At 41.5% G+C, this 25,849-nt stretch overlaps 1 protein-coding gene across 1 annotated transcript in view; it reads right to left on the reverse strand.

Annotated features, from left to right (window-relative positions):
* The window catches only part of camta1a (calmodulin binding transcription activator 1a), a 278,847-nt gene that overhangs the window by 108,723 nt on the left and 144,275 nt on the right, over positions 1-25,849 (reverse strand). The window contains 1 exon segment of the mRNA XM_082517771.1: positions 14,241-14,376. Within this exon segment, the coding sequence (XP_082373897.1) occupies positions 14,241-14,376 (136 nt within the window).

Consider the following 25,849-nt stretch of genomic DNA (forward strand, 5'->3'; position numbering starts at 1 on the left):
TTTGCTGGGTGTCAGACCCTCTAATTCATCAGAGACAGGCCATTAGCTAGCTATCCAGCCACACAAACACACAATGGAACAGGAAGGAAAGTTCTCAGGGAAACAGCAGCAGCCCCGTTCCTGAGATATCATTAGTTACTGCCTTTCAAAACTGCTGAATTGGGACACTTACCTGACTTGCCCCATTTTTTGCACCATAAGAGCCAAGATGTTGATGAATGGATGTATGAAACTGTCACTACCAGGAAATAGAGAAAATAGGGTTAAGGACATATCCTAGCCAAAGTCTTTAACATGAGGGACTAATGCAGAAACACAGAAGACAGCAGCACTTACTCATTTAGGTAAAAGAATTGCACACTAATTTAATACTCCGGGCCTGCGGCATCGAAGCACGACTACATTTAGGGTCCCTTTTTGAAGGATTAGTGAATGAAGGACAGGATATGTAAAACTGAGCATTTTCAAACTTATTCAAAGATGGCGAAGGGTTGCCACATGAGGTCAGTGGTTGTGAACAGCCTCATATATCTAGATGCCAAGGGAGATGGAATAGTAATTACTCCTGCGCATCTGTGTGCAGAGACACAGCCTCTGTCTTGTAAGCGGCAATGATTGACAGCCTCAATAAGAGACTCGCACCGCGCCCCGTGCCCTCCGCCTACATGCCCCTGTGACAACTGGTCAAACCCATCGTCTGGTGCCCCCAAGGCGGGGCACGGGTGACACCCCCCTCTGATAATCCTGCCCATCACATCCATCATGCCACCCTGCTCACCCCATGAGAGGGCACAACCAAGGGAATCTAATCAGGCAGTCTAATTGAGGAGCAGCGCTAGCCAATAACAGGCCTAGGAGGCTGGCTCTGCCTGGGCAGGCTCAGGGGACGTCAATAACACTCAGCGGGTGTCGATTCATCAAACCTCCTTAATGTCATTAGCCCTGAGAGGCTCGCTTAACCCCCACCCCTCCACCCCCGAATCTTATTCTCTTATGCCTCAAACTTTCTCTCTCACTTTCTGTTGCCTCTTCTCCTCCACGTGCCTATAAATCTATCCATCTCCCACTCACGTTACTGCCTTCCTCACCCATCTTTCGATAGGTAATTATATGTTTTCCATTGATAGCAACTTCAGCCTTGACTGAGAAAATGTTATATCTATATTTCTATGTTTGGGAAATTAGCACTGTCTGCTTTTTGGACTAAGCTCCACTCCTTTTTTTTTTTCAGTCCTCCTCCTGTCCCCCTCTGCCCCAATATGTTCTTCCCCTTTCTCTCCAACAACATGTGGCGCATATTCCAGCTGTTTATTAAACAATGCCAGAGCTTCCTAGGAGCAGGTGATGCAGTCAATTACTCCACAATTACCTGGGTAATTATGCAAAGGAGGAGAGAGAAGAGCAGTAGCACAGGGATGAAGAGGACCTTGGCAGAGGTGGATCGACTGCGTTGGCAGTGTTTGGGACCCAGAATGGCAAGCGATTGAGACCTTGAAGTGACAGTGCCAGTGAGAGTGCAGCTATAAAGGACGATGTGCCCCCTCACCTGCCAAAAACATACACTCACGCGTACATAAACAACCACAGACAGAGTTTGAAACACTCAGCCTGCCGTACTACTCTGACACCCGGATGCCACTGTGTATGTGGCTTTTCTGAGTGCTCAAGCCCGCTTTTTGTTTTGGACAATAACTATACAGTGTTTCTGTGCTTTTCACTCCACTGTTTCCTCTGCTCCCATGACAATTAGATGTCTTATACCTGAGAGGCAACAAAGAAAGGAGGGCAAGAGACGGGAAAAGGCAGGAGAACAATGTCGAGGATGTTAAGGATCGAGTGAAAAAATAAAGGAAAGAAGAGCAAAGGTGGAATAAGAGCAGACAAGGAAATCTATGATTCTTTGAAATCTATGTTAAACCTGAATAAATAACCAAGCCTGCTTGGTTTCTTGTTTTTTGCTTTGAGCCTACTTCTCTGTGTATATAAAGACCAGTCATATTTGGCAACATGCACATTTCCTTTTTCTCAAACTCTACTCACAGCCACTAACAACCACTGCTGCTCTGCAATCATCCATGTGGACTATTTTACACATTGACACCAGAGCTCATGTCAAGCAGGCCTGACAAGCATGTCTTGGGGTAAATTGAACCATACAGTGGCTATTCTGAAACAAAAAAGAGTCAGATGGAAGAAGAGCGCTTGGCATATTTCCTGTCATGGGAGCTTTATGCACTTGGATTGAAGATATTTTCACTGGCAGGGTGAATACTAAATTGCTTAGTGTCAGCTCATCACTTAAGGAGGATTGTTGGTGGGTATAATACTTCCCTGCACATGGCTTCTCCAAATAGTCTCAAGCCAGCCAACCCCACTTAACTTTCTCCAAGTGTGCTGACGTGATGCTGTGGCCGGAGTCCTGTCTGTGGACACTAAGCTTTCAGTTATGGCTCCCCAAACTCATCACTTTGGCTCAGATTTTCTCTGTGTTGCAGATTAATTTATAATTCCCACATCAAGAGGGAGGTTGACTGACCAGCCAAAGTAGACATGGCCACGTTTTACAAAGAGACAGTTGAAGAAAAAGTGGCAGAAAAATGTCTAGTTTTACAGCAAATAAGAAAGAGTGAGCGAATGAGTGAGTGACTATTCTGTCCAACCCTTTCCCCCCAAAAAATGTTTGATAAATAAAAGTAACACATCTGTCCTTGGCTAAGTTATACTTATGGTTTTTTTTTTGTCCTTTTTTGTCCACCTGTCTGTCTGCGTCTGAAAGGGCAGAATTAGATAGTCACATGACCATTCTGTGTTAGTGAAGATGGGCATGGGGGAATTGCCTCACAGCTCCGTATCTTAAATCTGTGGGATTAAGCTCCATTAAACACGGAGCGCTGCCACAGCTTTATCTCTGGATTTCACTCTGAGACAGAGCAGAGAGTATGAGGAGGAGGGAGTTGGGAGGGAGAGAAATAGCGATGAAACGTCCTTCACCTTTATCGACCAAATTATATAAAAAAGGAGGGATGAGAAAAATTGCTTGCCTGTTCCACAATGGTGGAGAATGGGACTTGGCCATCGTACACTCATGTGCTAGAACGCTTAAACATCCAGACAGCCACTCCAACACTGGCCACTACCCTTTGGCACAGAGACATACATTAGAAAAAGGCATTTCCCCAAGCTATACTGGTCATTTGATGAGAAATGACCACTGCTGACTCTTGTCCTCTAGTACTAAGTCAAAAAACCCCACCTCTTCAGATGATAAGACTTAAGGTAACAATTAAAAGGCTGATAATAATCATTTAAATAGTCAAGATGTGGTATATTTTTTTAGTGAATCAAGTCTCCTTATGCTTTTGTACAACCTGTGTTCATATATGGTTGTTTTTTTTTTTGCTATACTAGAATATCAGCGCACTGGCTGTGTCTCTACTTTTTTGCCACACAGAAAATGAATCCTTGCCTTGCTCAATACATTAACTGTATAGTTTGAGATAAAAAAAAAAGGAAAGGTGAGCAAGCTGGGAGTCGGGGTGGTCCAGTGATGAACACCTCCTGTGTCAACCCTTCATCCTCTTGCTCTCTCTCTTGCTCTTCTCTCTCCTCTGGGCTGTTATTGATCTGATCTCCTCCTCTCTCAACTGGAGCCATGATTCATGTTGTTCCGACTGGCCCTCACTCACCACACACAGACACAGCTCAGTCATGCCCTTCGCTATCTATCTGTCCATCTGTCTCTGCCTGCTCTCCCTCTTTCTGCCCTCAGGCAAGTCAACCTGCTATTCATATAGGGCCACCATGACCCGGTATGGCCTGGGTGTAATTATTATTGCTTCTCATTATTTGTGTTTTTATCTTTATTAGCTCTCTGTATGAAGCTTGTCATCTTCCAGTATGAATCTCTTTGTATTTCTTCTTAACAGATGATTGGAATCAATGTTGAAAGCTGCCTCTTTTGAAGTTCTTTCTTCCCATCAAGCTTTACATGCACTTCATGGTGCAGGAAGAGGAGTTTTCATAGCTCTGCATTGCTGTGCTTTATGATATTGATTAGGTTAAATGTCATTTCTTGTCCTAGCAGGGATTCAAAAAAAAGTTTTTGCCATTTTTTTGTGTCCTATATGCAATTTAAAAATATATAAAAATATATTCAGATATCATTTCTCAAAGTGTTCAAGGCCGTTCCAATTCAGAATGTTCATTTTCTGATGAAAAAAGCAAAATAAAAAGCAAAAAAAAAAACCTAGAGATACAGCGGGAGAGAGAGAAGGGACAGAGGGAGAGAGAGACAGAGATGTGCAAAGGCCTTGCAGCAGCAGAAGCACATAAAAGCCTAGCTTCAGCCAAGGCTCCTGCTCCAATGTGTAGAAATTAATTGAGTGAAAAAAATCTGCTGTTTAAGGTTGAAGTGGGTTATGGGAGGCAGTGTAACAATTGTTTTCTGTTTGCCAGGGGCTATATATCGTTCATTCCGGCTTTCTCTCTCCTCCCCGCTCAACACTGGCCTCTCCCCCTCCCCACCCTCCTTCCTCCCTTACCATCCATCCACCTTCTAAGCCTCTCTTGCTCCCTCCTCTCTTTTTCATCAGTCTTTTATTTTCCACAGTCTACAGTCTTTTTGATTCATTTTTATCTCTCCCATTTTCATCTATCATACAGGAGATTTTTTTTGCTGTCTTTAAACGTTTTCTAGCAATAACAGGCACCATTTATGAAATGAGGGTTTTACCGAATTTGCTTATGTGTGTGTGTTCAGTGTGGAAATTCCCTCACATTTATGGAACATATATATATATACATATTGTAAGACAAATTTAACGCCCTAATAATAAAGCTATACATGTATGTAAATGCATTGAATTCTGTAGGTGAATCGCTCTACATGCATGCGTCTTTATTCGGTAGTGACAGGAACAGGGGAGTTCTGCACACTGTGCAGAACAAGCTTAGCACCCCTTGGGCTTAAACAAATGACTCATTTTCTCTTCACATTAAAATGTGCAATAAATTTCTCAGAAGTCTGCTGCTAATCCAAAAAACTATCAAAACAGCAACAAAAAGCTAAACAAGAGACATCCTTAAAATCAACACGAAACAAAGACGGAGCGGAGACAAAGATGCACGCGCTGCATGGCATGATGAAGCTAACATCTAATCAGATCACTGTTAAAAAAAAAACAACAGCATTGGTACGCTGATGTGTCAGCATACAGAAAAAGAGAGGAATGCACAGAGCAACACACACAAACAGAAAAGATAATAGAAAGCAGAGAAAAAGATGGATAACACAAATGAACAAAACGCTAATGAAGAGACTTTTATCTGCTATTATAGTTCCTCCGTTGCCCAAAGCAAAGGGTTAAACCTGTTTCCTGTGTTAAACTACTATTTAAGCACTCTTTCATGTAAAATATCAAACCTTTCAATATCACTCTGAGGGAAGCACAGTTGCTCACACTGTATATTTCTATACAAACACTTAAGTATTCTCTTTGAACTTTGCAGTTCCACTCATTATACCTCCTTTGAAGAGTGAATGTTGGAGCATTGGTACATTTTGATTTTGAAGTTATTAAATGCAACACAGCAGCAAATTACATTTAAACCTCTGTTTTGCTGGTTAATAATACATAGGCCATGTGCAGAAGCCAGCAGAATAAATAGCCAAGCAACAAGAAAGATAAAGGAAGCCAGCAAGTGAGATGCTTGAGTTTAGCAAATTCATCTCAGTTTAACTGTTAACATTTCAATATTTTTTGCAGATTAAGCACAAACTGTGATGCTGTACTTGCTTTTTGAGTTAAGAGAAGATAAACTCACTGGATGACTCTTCCTTAACACCTTTGCTGGCCCCCAGTAGTGTCCTAAACACTAACTCCAGTGTTGCAAACCCTATCTGAGAGAAATTAAAATAGCCACGTTGAGGAAAGCAGACACGGTTCTGCCAAGGCCATAGGGGATCGGAGGAAAACTGCTGTTCTTGACATAGGGGCTGGTTTTCACTGTAATAATGGCTTCATAACAACAGAGACCTAAGTGGCTTTTTCAAAAGAGAGAAGCAGATGGAGCAAAAAAGTTACACACACACAGAAAGTTAAAGGAACATGATGAAGACAGAGGGGTAAAAATGGAAACTTGTGGCTTAGGTAAAGGCATACCCTTAGCATCGGCATTACAAATGCTAAATTAAGTCATACAGTTTGGCAATAAAAAGTTAAACACCTAGTTACAGCAGATAGAGCTCAAGTTAATTATTCTGTTAACAAAAATTTAGCATTTCTGCAGCAATCATGTGACCAGCAAGACTTTGACACTGACACAAGCATACAACAAAATTGGAATAGTTATTATTAGCAGCAAATCGTGTACAGTTACAGTGGGGTCATGCAGTGCTGTGGTGCACAGTCTACAAAAGATGCCATCACTCTTAACTTCACTCTTAATCTATCAACTGCAGCCTCCTCTGGTCTTAACATAACTGGTCTCAGCATAAAACAGTTTACTGGGAGCTTCATGGCATGGATAACCATGGCTGAGCACTAGGTGTAATTTTTCAGTGGCCCACTGCTTTCATCCATATATTGTAGCTTTAGAGTGTGACCCCACTCTTGTAATTAAGCATACTGGTTTATGTTGTTTGAAATACTCTATTTATCCTTAAATTTGTGGTATGGTCTGTAAAGGTGGCCCAGTATATATTCATGGTTTATTTAGGATTTTATTTATTTATGAATTTGTCTTGTATTGCCCATTTAAATGTTATTTATTTATTTTTATTTTTTAATCGAATGAACTTAGCCAAATGTTTCCCTGTCAAAGTTGGTTCCCCAAACAGTTTGTGTGCTCTGGTGCCTATCCTCCATATCCTGAAGAAAGTAAAGTACACATTATAGTTCATTTAATAGGTTTTCAAGATAATAAAACTACTCTTTAAACATAAATAAGGCGATCGTTGAGTCCCTGCCTCTACACAAAAATGTTACAAAAGTGTATAAACTAGGCAAAAGCTGGTACCGCCTGCTTTTCTTTTTCTCCCACCTATGATTTAAGCAAATCATTGCCAGGAATGATCTGAGGCCCTGACTAGAGTTGACCTTTAAAGCATAACACAACTCACTATAAGATTTAGTATTTTCTCTTGAGTGTGTGTCTTTGAAGAGCATTCTAGTCTGAGCCGCTGAAAAGGTAGAAAACAGAAATGTTGCCTGTTAACATTCAGCTCTGCTACTATTAAGCATTCTCTTTTCTGTTCAAAATCTTGTTGTTGTTTTTTTCATTTTGCTGTGTCATATTGCTTTAGGTCATCTTTATACATGTTATTCTTTCCAAATTGTTTTTACCACAGGAGAATGAAAGAATTGAAGCTGCCAGATAGTTCTTCCTTTCCATGAGACCTCGGAGGGCTTTGAGGAACTACTGTGGGTAGCCAAATTCAGTCTAATAAGAGACAATGTCCTTAAGTTCAACAACAAATTAAAATATGTCTGTGTCTGGTTTTGTGAGGGGAGTTCCTCCCTCCTCAACACAACACAGAAAAAGACCCCTGTGGAGATGCCTCAGCATGACTACACCACAACATTTTGCAACAGTTGTAAATTAAATTAAGGAAGGTATTGATAATATACAGCTTTATATTACACTCTTTATATCATCACTCCATACAACAACCTTTCTAATGTTGAGCCAACCCAAAATAGGCTGATGGACCGAAATGGTCCAATAGTCCAATGATAGCTGGGTCAGCATGAAATACAGAGCTTAATGTTTCCAGAGTGATTTGGAAACTGTTTGATAAAAGGGACAAAAACTAATTACGGTGAGCTTGAAGGAAAATCATGAGTAAAGTGCAGGTTCCTAAGGCTTAAGGGTAACACGTTCTTGTCAGAAGGCTTTGATTCAGTCGCTGATAACAGCATAACAAACACAGTTGAGCCCTTATGGAGAAGAGAGAGGATAATTAAATGTGCCAGAAAAACAACAACAAAATAGTTTTCTATTTTAGATTTTAGGTCTAGCACTCTAATGTCCATGGCAACATTTAAGGACCTTAATAATTTATTTGTATTGATTGATTTTGACTTTGTTCATTAATATGCCATGAAGCTTTTTTATATTCTCTCTTCATAAGCTTAGGTTTACCCTATACCTGAGCCTGAAATGAGAAGACCGGTAACTTAACTGCTTTCACATGCCCATGTAGCCGCTCAGTTTTACTATATGTGAGAGCCTAAGGTTATAACCATGGAAACAGTTCTTTAAAATATTGCTCATAGATTGCCTTTAACTCCTCCACAATCAGGTAATTCAAAAGGGAAGAGCTAGTGTGCTCTCAGGCAAGTGAGAAAAAAAAAGAGTGAATAACAAAGTCGACTCCAGGAGAAGAGCGAATACGATGGGAAAAGTAATCAATTTAGTGCCTTTACAGAGCAGGCAACTGACTGTTGTCTCGCAGACAGCCTGTAAGTTAGAATAAAAATGTAAAATACAAACTTTTTTGCTTTGGGCATTGCTTGTATCAGTAATGTGATCTTAATTTCACAGTTGACTTGGAGCAGGGACAGGAGGGAAAGCACGCATTGTGTCACCTCCTCACAGAAAAAGGGGTTTTGTTTAGTGCCCTCTCACATCTGGCCTCACAATCTGGTGATATCAGCTACTGCATCTGTAAATCAGTGTTACTACTGCTACTAAAACGCATACAGTCACCCACAGCAACCCTATTTCACAGATATGCAGCCAGTTTCACTATAACTTACCAACTCTACCCACTCATTTGGCCATGAAATAGTGAAATGTTAGTTTTAACCAGCTGGGCAAAAAATGAACAGACAGACTGGATTTTAAAAGTTGGATTCGGGGGAATATTACAGTCCTACAAATTTAAATATATGTTTGATTTGCTACAAACGGAAGGGCAAGAATACTTGCAAGCAGGAGTTAAATACTGAAGGTCATGTGATTTTGAAAGCCAATGCAGTGTAGCATCCAATGCTCATCCAGTAGCATCCACTCCATTACAACATTAGCAACTAATGTTTTGACATTTGTCTTCATTATTATCAATGAACAGAGGCGATTGAGCCACCAGCATGCTCCATTACCTTCCTTCATTGCACAGTTGCACAGTTGAAATCACACATTAGGGTGGATCCAACATAAAATGACAAGTTACGGGACCTAAGGACTACCAGCTGATTATTTAGGTGGTGGAGGATGAGAGAGTTAAATGAAGGCATGGTGGGGTGGAAGAGATGCAGGCAAGGGATTTTGGGAATTGGTAGAGAACTGTACCAGCATTAAAGTGTAAGGAGCACGGGGGCACAGAGCAGCACAGCACACCTTAAGAAGAGAAGCTCATTTCAATCGGTATAATTAGCCTGTGGTAATGAAATAAGTCAGAGGCACTGCCACCTTCACTTAAGAGAAAATCGATCTGTATTTGAGGGAGTTTATTAAAGCTTAGGAATAATGGGAAGATAGGATAGAAGGGGTGGAGGAATGGAGGTGATGGAGGCTGAGCGCACATTAACAGCTAATCAGAACGAAAAGGTGGTAGCATTGGGGTAGAAGCTTGACAAGAAGCAGAACAGAGATCAGCTGGAGTTTCCCAAAATAAAAGCGTTTAAGGTCTGTTCTATCTCACAGGGGGAAGCCATAGGACGTGAGAGCTATGAACATGTGAGACATACATGCTGAATATAAAGATGAGATATTTTTTTCTTTTTTAAACATAGTTTATCAAGGCCTGTTGCAAAAGAGGATTCGGACTGATAGATAGTCACTGGAAGTGCTTGAAAGGGTCTTTTTGGATGTTGGGTGAATAACTTGAGCTTGGTAAGCACCGGGTGTGGTGAGATAATCACTGATGGACATTTCTCCTCAGGTTCCCCAAATGCATGCTGGTTGATGTGGGTGCTGCTTGCTCATTTATCCAGCCGTCTGGCCAACTCACCTGGAGTGATGGGGGAGACGTCAGGAAGGCAGGCTGCTATTTCACGGCCTGTTAAGCGCTAATGCCGCAACATGCCCTGCGCTCCAATTTTAGGGAACAGGGAGCATTACCGCCCAACTCAAGGTTCTGTCCGTCTGGACTGTGGACTTGGACAGTAGTGAGGGGATGGGATTAGCAAGAAGAAAAAGAGGTGGGAGTAGAGGAGAATGATGAGATGTCTTGTGAATGAATTAAAAGACAGAAATAAAACAAACAGAGAAAAGCTCACAAAATAGTAAAAAGCAGAAACAAGTGGAATCTTTTTCCACAGGCTGCTGAGCAAGCACTGTGGAGTAGACAGGACAGCAGCACACTGACATCCACTTCTGCCATGCTAGGCTGCTTCTCGCAGGCCCCAGAAGGCCCCTCGCTCCCAGGCTTACAGCCTTTCCCTTGCCAGAGCTCCTGAACATCACTAGCCTGACCCACCCACAACATTTGTCCTCAGTGTGCACTAAACTTGGCCCATGTAATAACCACAGAACCTCCATTAAGCACTGCATGGCTAGAGAATCAGAGCATCTACAGCACAGTGTGAACGGTGTAAAGAATCTCCTGTAAAACAAGTGAGAATGTGCTCAAATTATGACAATTCTTTGTGTTCTGGCTTGTGAATGTGTAATATGAATTATGCATAAAAACATCATTCTCTTCTGTTCTGAAGTACTGGGAAGAAATTGCTAGCTCTTTATCCCATCCTACATTCACTGAACGGAGGGCAAAAGTCAAGTCATTTATGTCAAGCATGTGCTTACAGTAAACATCACATCCATCATAGTGTAGTTACAGCAGTGATGGATCACCTTTCTCATCTGCCATTCTTGAGGTGTGAGGTGTTTAAAGGACATGACCCAGGTCTTTCAAGGCTGCAAGAGGTGGCGTGCACATGGAGAAAGACACAGCAGAGTCCAAGCAACATAAGTCAGCACAGATGAAACCCGCACTGTATTTCTATATACACAATATGAAATAGCAGTTATGGGCCAATTTCTACAAGCTCTCATGTGGCCTTGCAGTCCTAAGTCATTTTCTTCCTCTGCTTTCCCTCTGCACCTAGCTCACGTTCATAGTATTCGCCACCTCTGCTGCTAATACAGCAATTAGCTCTAGTAAATTAGACATGTTACAAGGCATAGGGCCTTGCAGACAAAATCACAAGAAGGTGAGTTACACACTTTCCAAGTAACTGACAAGTGTGCCAACAAGAGCCATCGGCCATGGCATGTGACTCATAATGATTTCAGTATGTTCTTTATCTCATATTGTTGAATATTCAGCAACTGTACTATAATTTTTCAGCCCATGACAGTCTTTTTGGACTGATGGACACAAGCTAAATAGTGTCTGCTAAAGAATTTCCCTTCTCTGATGCATGATGCATTTCTGGTAATTGCCCAAGTGCTTGTTAGGGCTACATGCTTGTGGACTATCAAAGCTCAGTGGCAGGCTGGGACTATTATGCAAGGCTCGTGATTTGCTGGAACTAAACAGTAGGATTAAAAAAAAGATACAGGTACAGTTGCCGGCTGTCACTTGTAGAAATCAATCACAAAGACGGTGCTACCAGATTGTCATGGTCATTGGTAGTTTCCAAGGAAGACGCTGATTTGTTTGCAAATATCAGTTAACCAATGACTTTGCAATAGTGAAACTTGGAAATGAGCATTTCAAACTAGAAACAGGGAACATTCAGCTTCCAAATAAAAGTTGTGCCTTACTGCAGAAACCAACAGGTTTTTAAAAGGCAGAACTTGGACGGGGAATGGTCTGTGTTTTTGATTTGTGATTAAGCCGTCACAGTTTTACTACCATTAAACAAGTGGTTGGCACGTACTTGCAGACAAGTCAGCATCTTCCATTCAAACTATGGGTGACCACAGCAATCTGCTAGCGGCCAAAGCGATCAAAAGGGGGTTTTCGGTGCAGTACCGTACACTTTTTTGCGCCCATTTTCTCCTAACAATTGCCAGTAACCTCTCACAGCCACTCACCAACTGACCAACTGATCAGATACTTACTTTTTCTCCCAGTGACTGATAGTTATTATGTGATTGCCAAATACTCACTATGCTTGACATCTCTGTCAGTGTTTAGCCATCACTGTGTATTATTTGGATAATGACAGAAATGTTACTGCTGAATCCAACATGCCATAAACGTTTTCATTGTTCTTGGTCTTAAAACCAAGTTATATGTATTCTATGTTAAGCAGTTGAGAAGCAGTTGTTAACTGTGTACTCTATTAGAAAGCCTGCTGACTTTACCTCTTGCCATATATGTTTGACTAATTCTGCCTGCAATGAATTTAATAAAGAAGAACTGTTTTAACTTTTGGGATTTTTTTTTTGTTTTTTTGTAGTTCAGAATTGTAGTGAGTTGAGCTGTGACAGTGATATTCCAATTGAGGAAGTTATTCCAAAGAAAAAACAGCTGCTTTTCTGAAGCACTGAGCAGGATAGATGCTGGAAAATAGAAAATATAATACAGTATTCTGAGGAGGCACTGCCTCAGTGGATGCTGATATGGGTACAGATGATATAGCAGACATCAGGAAAGAGTAAGACATAAGCTCACTTTCAACTAATATCAATTGTTGCTTTGCAGTAAATATTCTGCTTTAGATATAAAGTAGGTTTGTTTATATTTAAAGTCTCGAACTATGATTTACTTATAAGAGTGGTCATGTTTACACTTTTCTCATGCACCATTCCTCAGTTTTCTTAACTACTATTTGAGCTTAGTATCATTTGCACCTAGTAATCATTGAGAAAGAGATGGGACTTAAACCCTAGACCTGTCAAAGGTGCATCACGGCGTACCACATACAGAGCGACAAATCTTCACTTTTACATTCACACCTACAGCCAATTTACAATCACCAGTTAACCTGCATGTCTTTGGACTGTAAGGAATTGTGCCACACAGGCATGATGAAAGGTGTTCTATGAGTTTGGGATTCTACTGTCAACTTAGTTTTTATATCCAGTGGAAGTGCACACACTTTGCCTTCCTATCACCATATAACTCTGACAGATGTCACTTGGCTGCTGTGCATTTTTTCCCCCTAAGAAACGAAACCACAAAGGGACGAAGGATTTCTGAGTTCCTCTCTGTACTGGTTTATATATGCAGTGGCTACTGATAAAGTCAGAGCTCAGACACAAAATAGTGCCTAAACATAGCCTGAACTCACACATTAATTGAAAAAGAGTAATACAGGTTTAGCTTACTAAACCTTCTTTACAGCCAAAACTGCCGCAAACTGGAATCATATTTAATGCTTCAAAAGGACTGATGTGTGTAGTCTCAATGGGTTATCAGACCACTGTAGGACCAGAGATGACACTGAGCTGGCTAAGCGAGGGAAGAGGCCATTTTCTTGGAGTGACAAATATCTAGAGGAGTAGAAACACAGAGTAGAGCCCCTGTTGGGAGAATGCCCGAGCTTTGTCTTTGTCACACAGTGTGACACAGATGCACAGCACCACTCCCTGAGGTGTGCGGTTAGGTGTATGTATGTGTAAATTGTGTGCTTGGGTTTGTGTGTGCATGAGAGCACATTCACATAAGAAAGCTCAGAATCTCCCACCCTTATCATTGATCTCAACTCCTGTACTTTTAGCATTACTGCTTGTGGTCAATGTGAGAAAGAGACCAGAACTAAAACTTGAGCAATAATCAAATGCTGAGGAACTTTCTTTGAGTCTTTGGATGAGTCTTGCCATGACTCATTAACATGACTGCTAATAGATCAGCCAGGGTAGCAACACTGTCACCAACTTAAGTCTACTGAGAGGCTAGGTGAGCCAAGCACTGACGCAAGTGGGCTTTTATGGCAGCAGCTGGTATGGGTAGTGACTTGGAGTGAGGTGAGGGAACACTAGTTTCACAGTACTGCTTTGAGCCAGCAAGATTAATGTAGGCTCTCTGGAGCAAAGGCAACATCCAGAGCTTTAATAAGGTACAAACAATCGGTTCCACTCGACTGGCTTCCCAGGGAAAACTATTGTTGTGCTGCATTGTTTCTTGGTGAAGTTCCTTGGAGACACAAGCCGGCTGCAGCATGTGGCTGTCTCCATTACAGCCAAGGGAGAGCTCACTGTAGACCTCTGTTTGTCTGTGTCAGGATGAAGGCTGGCTCTCGCCCACCCCACACCCACCCCCGTAGCCACCCCCGTTCCCACCCCTATCCCACCTCTCTTCCCATTTACTCCCTCTAAATCCAAACTCTTGTCAGCCCACTCACCTCAACTCCCTGCACTTTCAACTTCATGTGATCCTCCCGTGTGGTCTTCCCATCTTTCCTCTTCTTCCAGCAGTAGCCATCCTTTCTGTACTTCACCTTCTTCCTATTGTACAGTATCATCGACCCATTCTGTGGCCTGGACCCGTCGAGACAGGAGAGACAGAGGAAGAGCAAAAGAGAGAAAGATAAGATAAGATGAGAAGAATTTTTAGGCAAAGCTACAGCACAGCTCAGGGACTCATTTTAGAGATGTACAAAGAAGCCTGACATGAGTCTACGCCAGGCAGAAAATGCACCAGTGACTTAGATGACAAGACTTCTTTATGGTGTTTTTCAGCATTGGTATGCACAGTTTGACAATGAACAAAGCACCCTTCAGCATACATTTTTTCCAATGAGAAGTGTGTGTGCTGTGAGGAGTTAAAGTGACACTCCTTCTCTCAGAGTAAATTATATGAAGGCCAGTTTGTAAGGAAAGCAGCATGGGGGGTGAGTGGGTTTCTTCCTTATCTCTCATTCATCCAACTTAAATGAGTTGTGGTGTTGGAAGTCCCTAGGGGAAAGAGATCTTCCTTCACACTCCATTCATAATTCATTCTCCCTCCACCAGACCACAGCCTGTAGGCTCATAATGATATAATGTACTATTTGATGATAATCTGCCTTTCCATTTCGATTTGTAACAGAGGCATTTGCCGCTCAGTGTTAAACATTAACAGAAAGTGTAGCATAAAACATTTATGACTTTCTCAACAATTAGGAAGCAGTTAGACATGGTTATGTATTAGTATTTATGTGTATTGTGCAGTGGTTACGAATCATCAGTATGAATCCATACATAGTGCTCACTCTCCACAGATTCCCACACACTTGTCCATACCTCCACAGTGCAGTGGTGGGTTTCCATCACTGGACATGGCTTTGACTCAAATTCATTTCCTGGCAACGTCCCCTCACCCTAAACTTATCCCAACCTTGAACCAAGTCTTCCAGGAGTCCAGTCGAAATTATAATGATTAGTGGTATGGGGACTTGCATTTTATCCCCAGAAGCAGAGACAGTCCCCACAAAGTGAATGTAAATGTGGTTAGGTCCCCACAACATAAGTAATACAAGTATAAACACATCACACACAGCTGCTATGATTTGGAGCTCTCCCAAATGAGAACAGGTTTGCATCGGTGTTTGTTGCCTCACAGTGAATGAGTGGGAAAGCCGCCTGCCCAGGCTGCTGAGGAGGCAGTGTAACTGAAGGGGGCTTAACCATCCAGTCAGCTGGTGAACCTTGTTAGTGTTTTGCTCATTGCTCCACACATAAAACACACACAACACACACAGGCACAGATATGTAAAACTAGAAACACAAAAAAGAGGAAAAACTCTCATCAAAGCGAAGGGGGGGAAAAGTCGGGTTGATTTGTGGCTTCTGTAGCAATAACCAAAATAAGAAAAACCAATGGTTGTTTTGCATTGTTTTGTTGTTTATTGTTAAATTTTTTTCCACAAGATTTATTTATAAAGCTGCATGCATCATTTTGCAGGGCTGCCTTTAGGGGCCAGGGCGTGTGTTTATCTTGGTATCACTCATCAATCATTTTTCCTTGCTGGATCTCAGGGGCCAGTAAAGAGGGAGGAGAAGAGGGGAACTGGGGTCCCTGCAGTCCCCCCTCTGTGGCCCCTGACAGCACCTTCTAATGAGAGACGCCACTCACACACTGATGTGCTCACTCCTTCCTGATCTCCCTTCCTCCCTTTCCTCCTCCCTTTCCCTCGCTGAAGCCTGCTCTTCTCGCCGTCAGTCAACTCAAGCTGTTCACCAGGGAATGTCTTTGTCTCCTCCCTCGCTCCCTGCTCACTCTCTCCCTCTTGTTTCATCTGTCTCAGGATCCCTCACCTACACCCTCCCACACCTCCTTCTCTCCTATTGTCTTCTCCTTACTCACTCCCCTGTCTTGTTCGGTACTTTGCATGCTTTGCAGAAATCAACTATTAAACAGACGTGTTTATTGGTCAGCTTGAGAAGTGGAACTCCTCGATGGCTCTATGCAATATACACAAAGTATAAATTGTTTTGTAGTTTACAGCATCCATAACGTCACCCATCGTTGAGATGCGATCATAAATGGCACTCTGGAGCTAAGAACTTTGCAGATTGCTGTAATCTCATCATGTACTCCTGCAGATCTGCATACCAAATATCACTTGAAGGACACTCATCTGAGATGCCATTCCTGTTTTTGGTAGCAATCAAACAAGGAATGGCCCTCTAAAAGTTTGATGCTATTATTCGCTTCAATATCATTCTGGGTTTTGTCCTTCAAAAGATACAAGGAGTGTGTGCTTCTTAAAATGTAGCTCTGCGTGAGACAAAAAGATGGGCGCGGATGAGATAAGGCAGAAAATCAAATGACACAGGGCTATCTGATCTCCTCCAGAGCACTGGAAATTGGGGTGAGGCTTCGGTGTCAGAGGCTCCACGCCGTATTTATCGGCTCCACGCCGTATTTATCGGCTCGGCGCAAAAACTTATTCGCTCAGCTATTTTTGAGGGACTGTTAGGTAGATGCTATTTTCAATTCAAGGCACTTAGGGCCCAGAAGAGAGAGGCTAGGCACCCATTCTGGGGTAGGTCTTAGGCAAAAACTAGTCTAAAATGCATGCTTTGGCATAATGTGTCTCCTTTCCCTCCTGCTGTCTCCCACTCTCTCTCTCTCCCCCTCATCTTTTACTACTGTATACTTAGGCGCTTCAATTAATCTTATCAGAATTACACATATTTATACATGAGGGGAAAAAGCTAACTGCTCCGTTATCAAAGAAGCGTGACAGGAGGCCCTCTGTCTCAGATGCCTAAATGTGGCAGATTAATATGGAAATACAGGCTTCTAAAAAAGTGCACACAAGCTCCACAGCTGCCTCTCTCTTCTTTGGAGTTTGCAGCGATAATAAGCTTCACCCTCAGGGTGGTGTTAGGCCTTGTCCAGTCCTTTAGGAATCACTCATTTACCCAGGTAATGGCATTCACTCAATCAGATCTGTTGATTTGAAAAAGTCAGGGGAGGGTGGAGGTTTTATGAGGCTGGTGACGTGATCAGCATGGGTAACAAAGCCAAAGCAGGGAAACCTGGGCCCAAAGGCAGGTAAGGAAGAAAAAAAACTGCTCACATTCTCAGCTTTACTGTCTAAAGGCCTTTCGGCACAAACAGAAACAGAAAGGGAAAAGCTACATGCACACAAAAAGCGAAATCTGAGTGAGAACAAGAGATTCTTCTGTTCTCCACAGCTCTGGTGAATCGCCTTGGATTAAAATGAAAAAAGACACAACATGTAGGCCATACATTATTCATAATACATGGTATAAGTTATTACTTTTTTACTGGACTTAAAACTACTCAATTGTAGCAGGTGTGCTCAAGTGTAAGACAAGAATACTAAATTGGTAGTCCAGGTTATAATAGTAAAGGTTATGCTTCTTTCTGAATGTATTTTTGTCAAAAGGCTTACAAGAATGAAATATCTCAGTCTTGGTGAACTGGCGTAGCCCACTCCGCCACATTCCCTGTGATGCTCTAGGTTTGATTAATACCATGCTGCAATACATGCTGTTTTTCTCCCTAGCAAGCTCGACTGACATTGGAGAGGAGAGAAGAGCTGGGCTGGAGAGGCTTTGAAGATCGGAGGGTGAGCTGGTTGGGGCCTGAAGTGGCTCAGGAGGGAGGCGACACCTGCTGTTCTCAATTACCCATCGGAGCCTTCAGCCATCATAGCCTTTACCCCACTGTGTCAACAACCACACTTCTACCTACTACTCATCTAAACACATCCACATATACACACCTGTATTTTGTGTTACACAAAAACCAATCCTATTAAGAATAAATATGAGGGATAAATATGCCCCTGGGCACTCGAACAGAAGCACAACACACAGTAACCCCATTGCTCCATATGGGGATAACATTATTAACACGAAGAGTGACAGACCATCAATAACACACTGATGCTTGTCATTACAGTTTCTGTCAATCACAGTTAAAACATAAATCACGTGTTCATACGCATGCGATTGGGAGCACATGCGCACACTTGGAGCTGTCAAAACTTTGCAGCGTTTTTTCGCATGTAATGTAATTACATGGCAAGCAATGGTGCTCTATTAGACAGCACATGATCTTTGAGCTAGATGTGTGAACAGAAAGGTGCTGGCGTCAGGAGCCCCTATCTGGACGCATCACGTGCAATTGATGACTCGCAGATAAGCTGCTCCTTTCAGACCTGCCAACGAATGCATCAGGAAGTGGGGCGTACACTAAAACTACTTTAAATGTAAATCTGCCATGGCCTCATGATTGAGATTCATCGTCTGTACTGCTCTGAAACCCTCCAACTCCCCCGCTAGTGTGCGTATGTCGAGATGCCGCAGGTCGCGTTCCTCTTTGACTGCCAATGAGGCCTTAGCACCTGGTCACTGTAATGCCTTACTGCTGTAGTCCTGAGCGGCTCAGGACTCCAGCCCTCAACCATTCTGATAATTAAGACAATGAGGGCTGTGTGGTGGGTTAGTCAGCTGGAACAAGTCATGCATCTTTTTAATCATATCTCATGATCTATTATTTTTCCTAGGGTGTTATTTTCTCACCTCTGCAGACTTTTTGAAACACATTTGAATTTTATTCTAAATATTTTTAATAAAAAAACTAATTTAAGAGTATAAAACAATGGCTGACACGAATTAGACTGAAGTAAATGATGGAAGTTAAGTTTTCCAAACATGGCGTCAGATACTGATCTCCAAGGCTGTACAGATGGAGCTCAATGTTTATTTACCCAGTGTTCAGCTAAATACAACAGTAATAATGAGAGGGTAGCTAGGCCCCTGGAGTTGTAATTCAGGATAGGGAGACAGATCGTGTGCCTCCCCTCTTCCTCTCTATCTATACTGCTGGTGATTGCCACAGAACTCAAGCTCCGGCCCACTGCCTTCCAGCACAAAACAGATGTTTCCCCCACACTTATCTCAATGAAAAAATCACAGACAATTTACAAAGAATATAAATTACTGTTGTAGCTGCACATCAGTGTCTCTGTCCCTATAAGACCTTGTAAAGAGGATAAGGGTGAATTGCTGTGGGAGGGTGGGTGAATTGTTGGAGGACAACATAAAGCGGATGGAAGCAGTAGGGGAGGAGGGTGGCGTGGCTCTTATCTGGTCCACAGCAGCCCGGCGGAATGAGAGGGTGGCTGGTGATTGGCGGTGATGCTTTACTGATAGCACTAAGCTGGTTTCATGCACATTTCAGGGAGGCTGCCATCACTGCTCAGAGTTAAAGCTCTCAGCTGCTGCCAGTGGATGAGGTTTGGATGTTATTTACAAATAGCCATGTCATACACTGGTTACACCTCTCCATTCTCTGTGTCAACACATACACACATAGCATTAGCGACTAATGTGCAGCTTTGATGTACAGCTTAGGTGACACGGAATCTGAATTTCAGTGCTTGTAAGGTTTTGGCTGTGAAGACATTTTTTATTCACTTGAAATGCACACTGTCACTGCATGTTTGTGTGTACCTGTGAGAGAGAGAGTGCATATAATGTGTTTAACTGGGTTGGACTGTTGATGATTTTCAAATGCATGCTCAAAAGGCTTCCACATCATGTTTGTGGCGAATGCTATTTCCAGTCTTTAGTCAGTACTGTATGCATATGCTTACTTGGAAAAAAGCGACTACGGAGACGATGATTCATACCTCACATGCTTTCCGCTAATCTTCACAAATCATCCATGGTGTGTCTCAGTACGTTGTAAATGAAGGTGCCATCAGAATGAAGTTTCTCTACATCCCAGCTCCTGCTGACAACTACATGCTGTGTGCATCATGCAAGTGTAAACTTAAGTCCTGTAGCACTGCCTTATTATGACACTTTGTAAAGAGGATGCTTTTGTACTTTCAATAATGCATGGCCAGCAGGGAATTGTGTACAGCCTTATTTTATGTCATGGGGTAAAGTTGCTGTTTTAGCAGCTTATGTTCTCCCCTGGTAGGAAAATACTAATGCAATTAAATCTAAGTCGAACTAGACTGCAGCAAGAAAAGGTCAGGTTTTTATTATTAGTAACAACAATCTTCCTTTCTATTATATGAGAAGCAGGGGGGATTCAGACACCAACTTAATGATGTGGTCATGTATTTTTAAGAGCCCAATTTAGGGGGAAAGATCAAAGATTTTTATTTCTCCATGTCAATCTCCTAAAGCCACATTCAACAAGCAATATAAACTTCTGCAATTGTCCTAAACAGAAAAATATAAACGACAACATGAAAGGGAAAAAAAGAAGAAGCAAAAGGTAGAGATTCAAACCCAGAACAAACTGTAAAACATTGAGAGCTTAAGTCTGTGCGTATTGGCAGCAGTTTTATGAAGATATATTAAGTTATTCGTTTTGATTGTGAGTATAAAACACCTGTGAAATAGATATTGTATTCATATTTTTTCAGATAATATGGGCATCACAAGAAGACCTTGAAATTAGGGTTACTGTATGTCTCTCTAGAGGCCTCTACAGATACAGGATGGGCTGAGAGCAGGCTCTCTTCTACATCTTGCCTAATGCCAGACCAGGCTAATGGATCACCTGGACGTGAGGGCCTTGTCTCTCCTCCAGAGCAGTCAGTGCCACTGAACTTCCCCTATTGATCCCTCAGTGTTAGCACAGCTAAGGCCAGTTATTGAACCACTTATGATTAATTCACAAATCCTGCCTTGTCCACAAAAAAGGTAAAAGAACAAAGTACAAGCAGTAAGCGCGACTGGAAAAAAAAGAAGGATAAAGCGCCAGGGAGGTCAAAAAACTCAACTTTTTAAAGTGAGACAGAACTACAGACTTAGAAGTGCTGCTTTACAAGCTGACCAAGCTATAAAGCACATCTCAGAGTCCCTTCTGTCACAAAAAACGTCAGCACAGTGCTATGGTGGGGGCTGGAGGTGGTTGAAAAGAGGGAGTGATAAAAAAAAGGAGTGTGTAAAGGAAGAGAGACAGGCAGGAAAGCTGAGTAGGAAAAGAAGAAGCTATTCTTCCTTTCCCTTCCATTCCTTGGTCCTATTTTAGTCATGAGGATAGACCGATGAGGGTGAGAGGTTGAAATTGAGCTGTAACTCTATCTGGGTGCTGGAGCGAATCAGAAAGTCTATCCCACCTTTCACCTGGGAATCACAGCTCTCTCTCTGCCCTGTCTGGTCACCATACCAACCAGAGCCAGGCATCATGGGTTTAATTGGAGCCCTGGGCTCAACGGCGGCTCAGGCACAGATAGAGTGAGGGGGAGAAGGACAGACATCAGCCATGGTCAAGTGATGGTGGCCATGCAGATCAAATCGAATTTCAGGCATTGCTTGCATTGCAGGGCTCACGTTCTCAAGGTAACACTAAACATATTTGAGACCAAGCCCCCTTCAAAGAAACACTTGGATTGGATTCCAGCATGAAGTAAGGCGCTGGCTTTCTTCTCTGATCCCTGTGTATGGTATAGGGATTTCACACGAACACGGACACACTGTGATTCGCCTCCATAAACACAAACTGTGCCAGAATGTTGAGTATACAAAGCATCAAGGGAGTCTGATCTTTATATGAGACAAAACAGAAAATGACAAGTGTAAATGGGTAAATACAGAGTCATGATTCCCAGCAAATTCAGTGGTCAAACTAAGAGCTTCAGTGAATATTGAATGGAACTGTTGTGCTTTTTAACTAAGCAGGGAGAGCTGTTGTCCACAAAAAGATTAAAAACATAAAGATAAGCTACTTACTTTTAAAAAAAGCAAACGTCTGTGATTAAATTCTTTGAGCCATAACATAAAGAACTGTGGTAAGAGTGTACTGCATGTCAACCTGAATGAAAATTCCAACATGATTTCTCCTCACAACAGCCAAACTGAAAGATAATACATGCTGGTTGCTCTTGTTTAGTTGTTGGCAATTACAAGTAATGTTCACTGATTTTTTTTCCCATAAATGTAACAAATGCTCTGCAATCACCTAATGTATTGATCATCAAACTGAGCTTTGACTAGCCTTTGCACAGCTGCAGGAGAGCAGTGTGTGGGACAATCAGTATGATCCAACTTTGTACAAAACAGATTAAAGCTGCTTAGCTGGCCATGAGATCAAACTGCAGTTGCATTGGGAAGCCTCCAACTGTGAATGTGTGCAACTGTGTGTAGCATAAAAAAAGAGCATTTGTGCTCAGTGATTGTACTGCACCTTGGTTGGTTAAACAAAGTAAGAGAAAAAAAATAGACATAAGTAGGACAATTGGTAGCCGATTCTGCTTTTTGACAAAGAAAAAAAAATAGTTTGAGATGCCTATAATCCTTAGCATCTAGATTCCTACTGATACTAAGGATGCTACGCTGTTAAAATATCTATCACGAACAACAAACCAGCACTGTAAACAGGTCTGCTGTAGTTGGACTGCTGTCCAGGCATGGCCTAATACGCAGACAATCCTCATGGAAATGCATAACTAAACACTAATGATTGTGAAGCGTAGAAATCCACACTGGATTTCAGAGTGTGTCAACATTCATTTTGCAGACTATGAAAATGTGCAAGTAGAGGATCCGGCTTAAACAGATTGACCATATTCTTCTCTCAAAGTCAAAACAAAGAGATATACTTGAATACAAATTGAATAGACATTATAATATTCTAATAAATATATTCTCCAGAGCACCGTGTTTTTTAGCAGGTTCTCCCGTGTCAAAAATGCTCTGGTTGGTTAAATACAACTAAACTAAAAATCTATGTATGAAAAACACTTTAGTTAACTGAAATAAAAATGAAAAATAAACTTCTGAAAAAAGCCCTAATGAACTAATATTTTGCACTATTCTTTACCAATGACAGTAAAAAAATGCAAAATTGCCACTAAAAGTGCCACTTGAATAACAATGAAAAAACTCTTTAAACTAACAGAAACTAAACTGAAGCTAAATATTTTTTTAAACAATAAGAACTGAAACAAGCAAATACACTCTGGATACTAACTCAAACTAAACTGAATAGGAAACTAAAATGTAACACTAAGGAAAAACTAATAATGAAAATGCAGAACAGAATTATCTATGGGTTGGTGAAAATTTATACATGACTAGAAAACCTGAAGCCACGTATCTGTGTACTTGGTTAGTCTATATGCTTTCCATGTACCCTTCCCACACCTATCATCATAGATGACAAGCCAAAACATAAAATGAGGAGGAGATTGAAGAAGTTGTGGGGAACATAGATGTCTGGGATCCTCTGCTTTGCCGCTGCAACCCTGATTGAACTAAGCGGCTTAAGGAGATGGATAAATGAACCCTGGCGTTTTGATTCTTATTCTTGTCTACTGCCACTGTTATCCTGTGGACTCTTTGCAATTTTATTTCTGACATGTTCTGTTGATGTTATTCAAAGACCAAATAATCAGTTTTTCCAGTAACTGAATGGAGGCAAACAGAAGAAACATGTTGGGTACTATATGATTTCATGGGTGAGAGTGTTAGTCACGTGGTCCCACGAGCCCCAACGCTCTCTCACACTCTATTTCCCTGGGTGTGTTTATATATGATGACCCTTCATCTTGGCCCCTAACACATGTCTGAGATCACTCAGATACATCAGCTGGGGTGAGGACCTCACACATAATCACATAAATACAAACACACACACAGCATGACTGAGCAAAGCACGAGAAAAGTCAACTTAGCTTCTCCTGGTAATACACACCAACACTGACAGTTATTACCCAGACAATGAAGATGATAGACTGTGCGTGTCCTGCTATGTTTACCTTTGGCCGCTCAACTTTAAGTTGAAGCCATCGATGTGCACATGTACACACACATCTGAATACACTCATAAAGTAGTCAACAAGGCACACCTCTAATCATGGCCACCTCTGCCTTCTCATTTTCCATGTTCAGTGGCTCATGGAGCACCCACACACTAAATCACATCAACAGTATCTCCTCCATAAATTTTCCAGTCCAAAACATAATCTTTTTCCTTTCTTCCCATCTTTTTCTCATTTATGTAAAAATAAAAATAAAAAATCAGCTACACAATGCACACACACAGATTTACAGACAGACAGAAATACACTCGAGCACAGCTGCCCTAGTAGTACAAGAGCGCAATAAATACCCCACAGGTTGGGGTCAACTAACTATAGATAAAATTAGCATCTAACCATACCTTCCAGAGAAGGAAGAGGCGTAACTCTCCTATTCCAAAACCATAAAATGTTTATCCTTAGTCTGTCACCGAGCATGACTTTCACACACTTTTTTGAAACAGCATTTCCAAACCACAGAAATACACAGGCTTGTCACACCGGCCTAGCTGATTGACTATTTCCCACATATTTGACACACCAGTGAGTCTGCTCATCAGTCACCTCAGCAAGTAGGCAGCAAGTTAGGGTGGGGAGTCCAGGCAACAGCCCAGAATGACTAGAGTTTGTTTCTGGCTGCGTGCCGCATATAATGAAAGGCAACAGGGAGACACACTCCTGAATTAAATATGTTTTACTAATTGATGTGATACGTACATTTAGTGGTATACACAACTTTACAACTCACTAGTTACTCGTATTTCTTGTAAATGGCATATTTAGCATTGGTTCATTTTAACAAATGATGTGTAGGGGGAAAGAAGGCTAAGGAAGATGCACTACTGTCGCCCTGAGACTACTCTGGATGTTTAAAGAATTTTTATACAAACTCAACTATGGCAGGCATCCCTATTTCTGATTTGAGTCTTGGGTCGGGTCCATACACTCCCTCGTGTTTGCATGTAACACGCTTGGATATAGCCCAGACTAATCTCAGCTGGAAACCTTGATGCAGAGAACAGACGCTGAGAAGAAATATTATTATAGATTTCTGGGCAACACTTGACACTACAGCTTGGTAATAGAACTGAAATACTATAGCGATAGACTGATAATAAAGAGGTAATAGTTCGGTTAACCCATGGAATTACCAAAGTAATAATAAGAAAGCAATGTTAGTATAAAATACTAATATTAACAGAAAGCAACAGCTAGCATTACGCAGCTCTGATTTATGGTTATTACACAGAAAGTAAAAAGAATGAGAAACAAGTAACAAAATAACAAAAACTTACATCACTAAACAAATACAGCAGTATTACTTTTTAACAAAAAGCAGATGTTTGGAATATAAAGAAAGCCACTTTATATCATATATGATATGATATGATATGACTGATGATTTTGATATGATTTTTATGTGTTTTTGAAGGTTGTGGCATGATATATCAAAACATTCAAATCTCAATTTTTAACTAACATCATTTTTATAGGTAGTAGTTGTTTCAAAAATTCTGCTATACTTGCATGCTTCAACACTTTGTTTAAATGTTTTTTGACATGATTAGATGTTCAGTCTTTATTTCTGGCCCCTTACCACCCTGTTAGATCAGTTTCTTTCTATATTAGCCAGGTATACCCTTTTGCTAATTCCTGGTTACTTTATTATTTACAGGGTATTAATCATTTTCTTTAAAACTCTGTTATCAAACTGTCACTACTCAGTA

Source organism: Aulonocara stuartgranti (assembly GCF_965226115.1).
Source record: "Aulonocara stuartgranti genome assembly, chromosome: 20".
NCBI classification, from domain to species: domain Eukaryota; kingdom Metazoa; phylum Chordata; class Actinopteri; order Cichliformes; family Cichlidae; genus Aulonocara; species Aulonocara stuartgranti.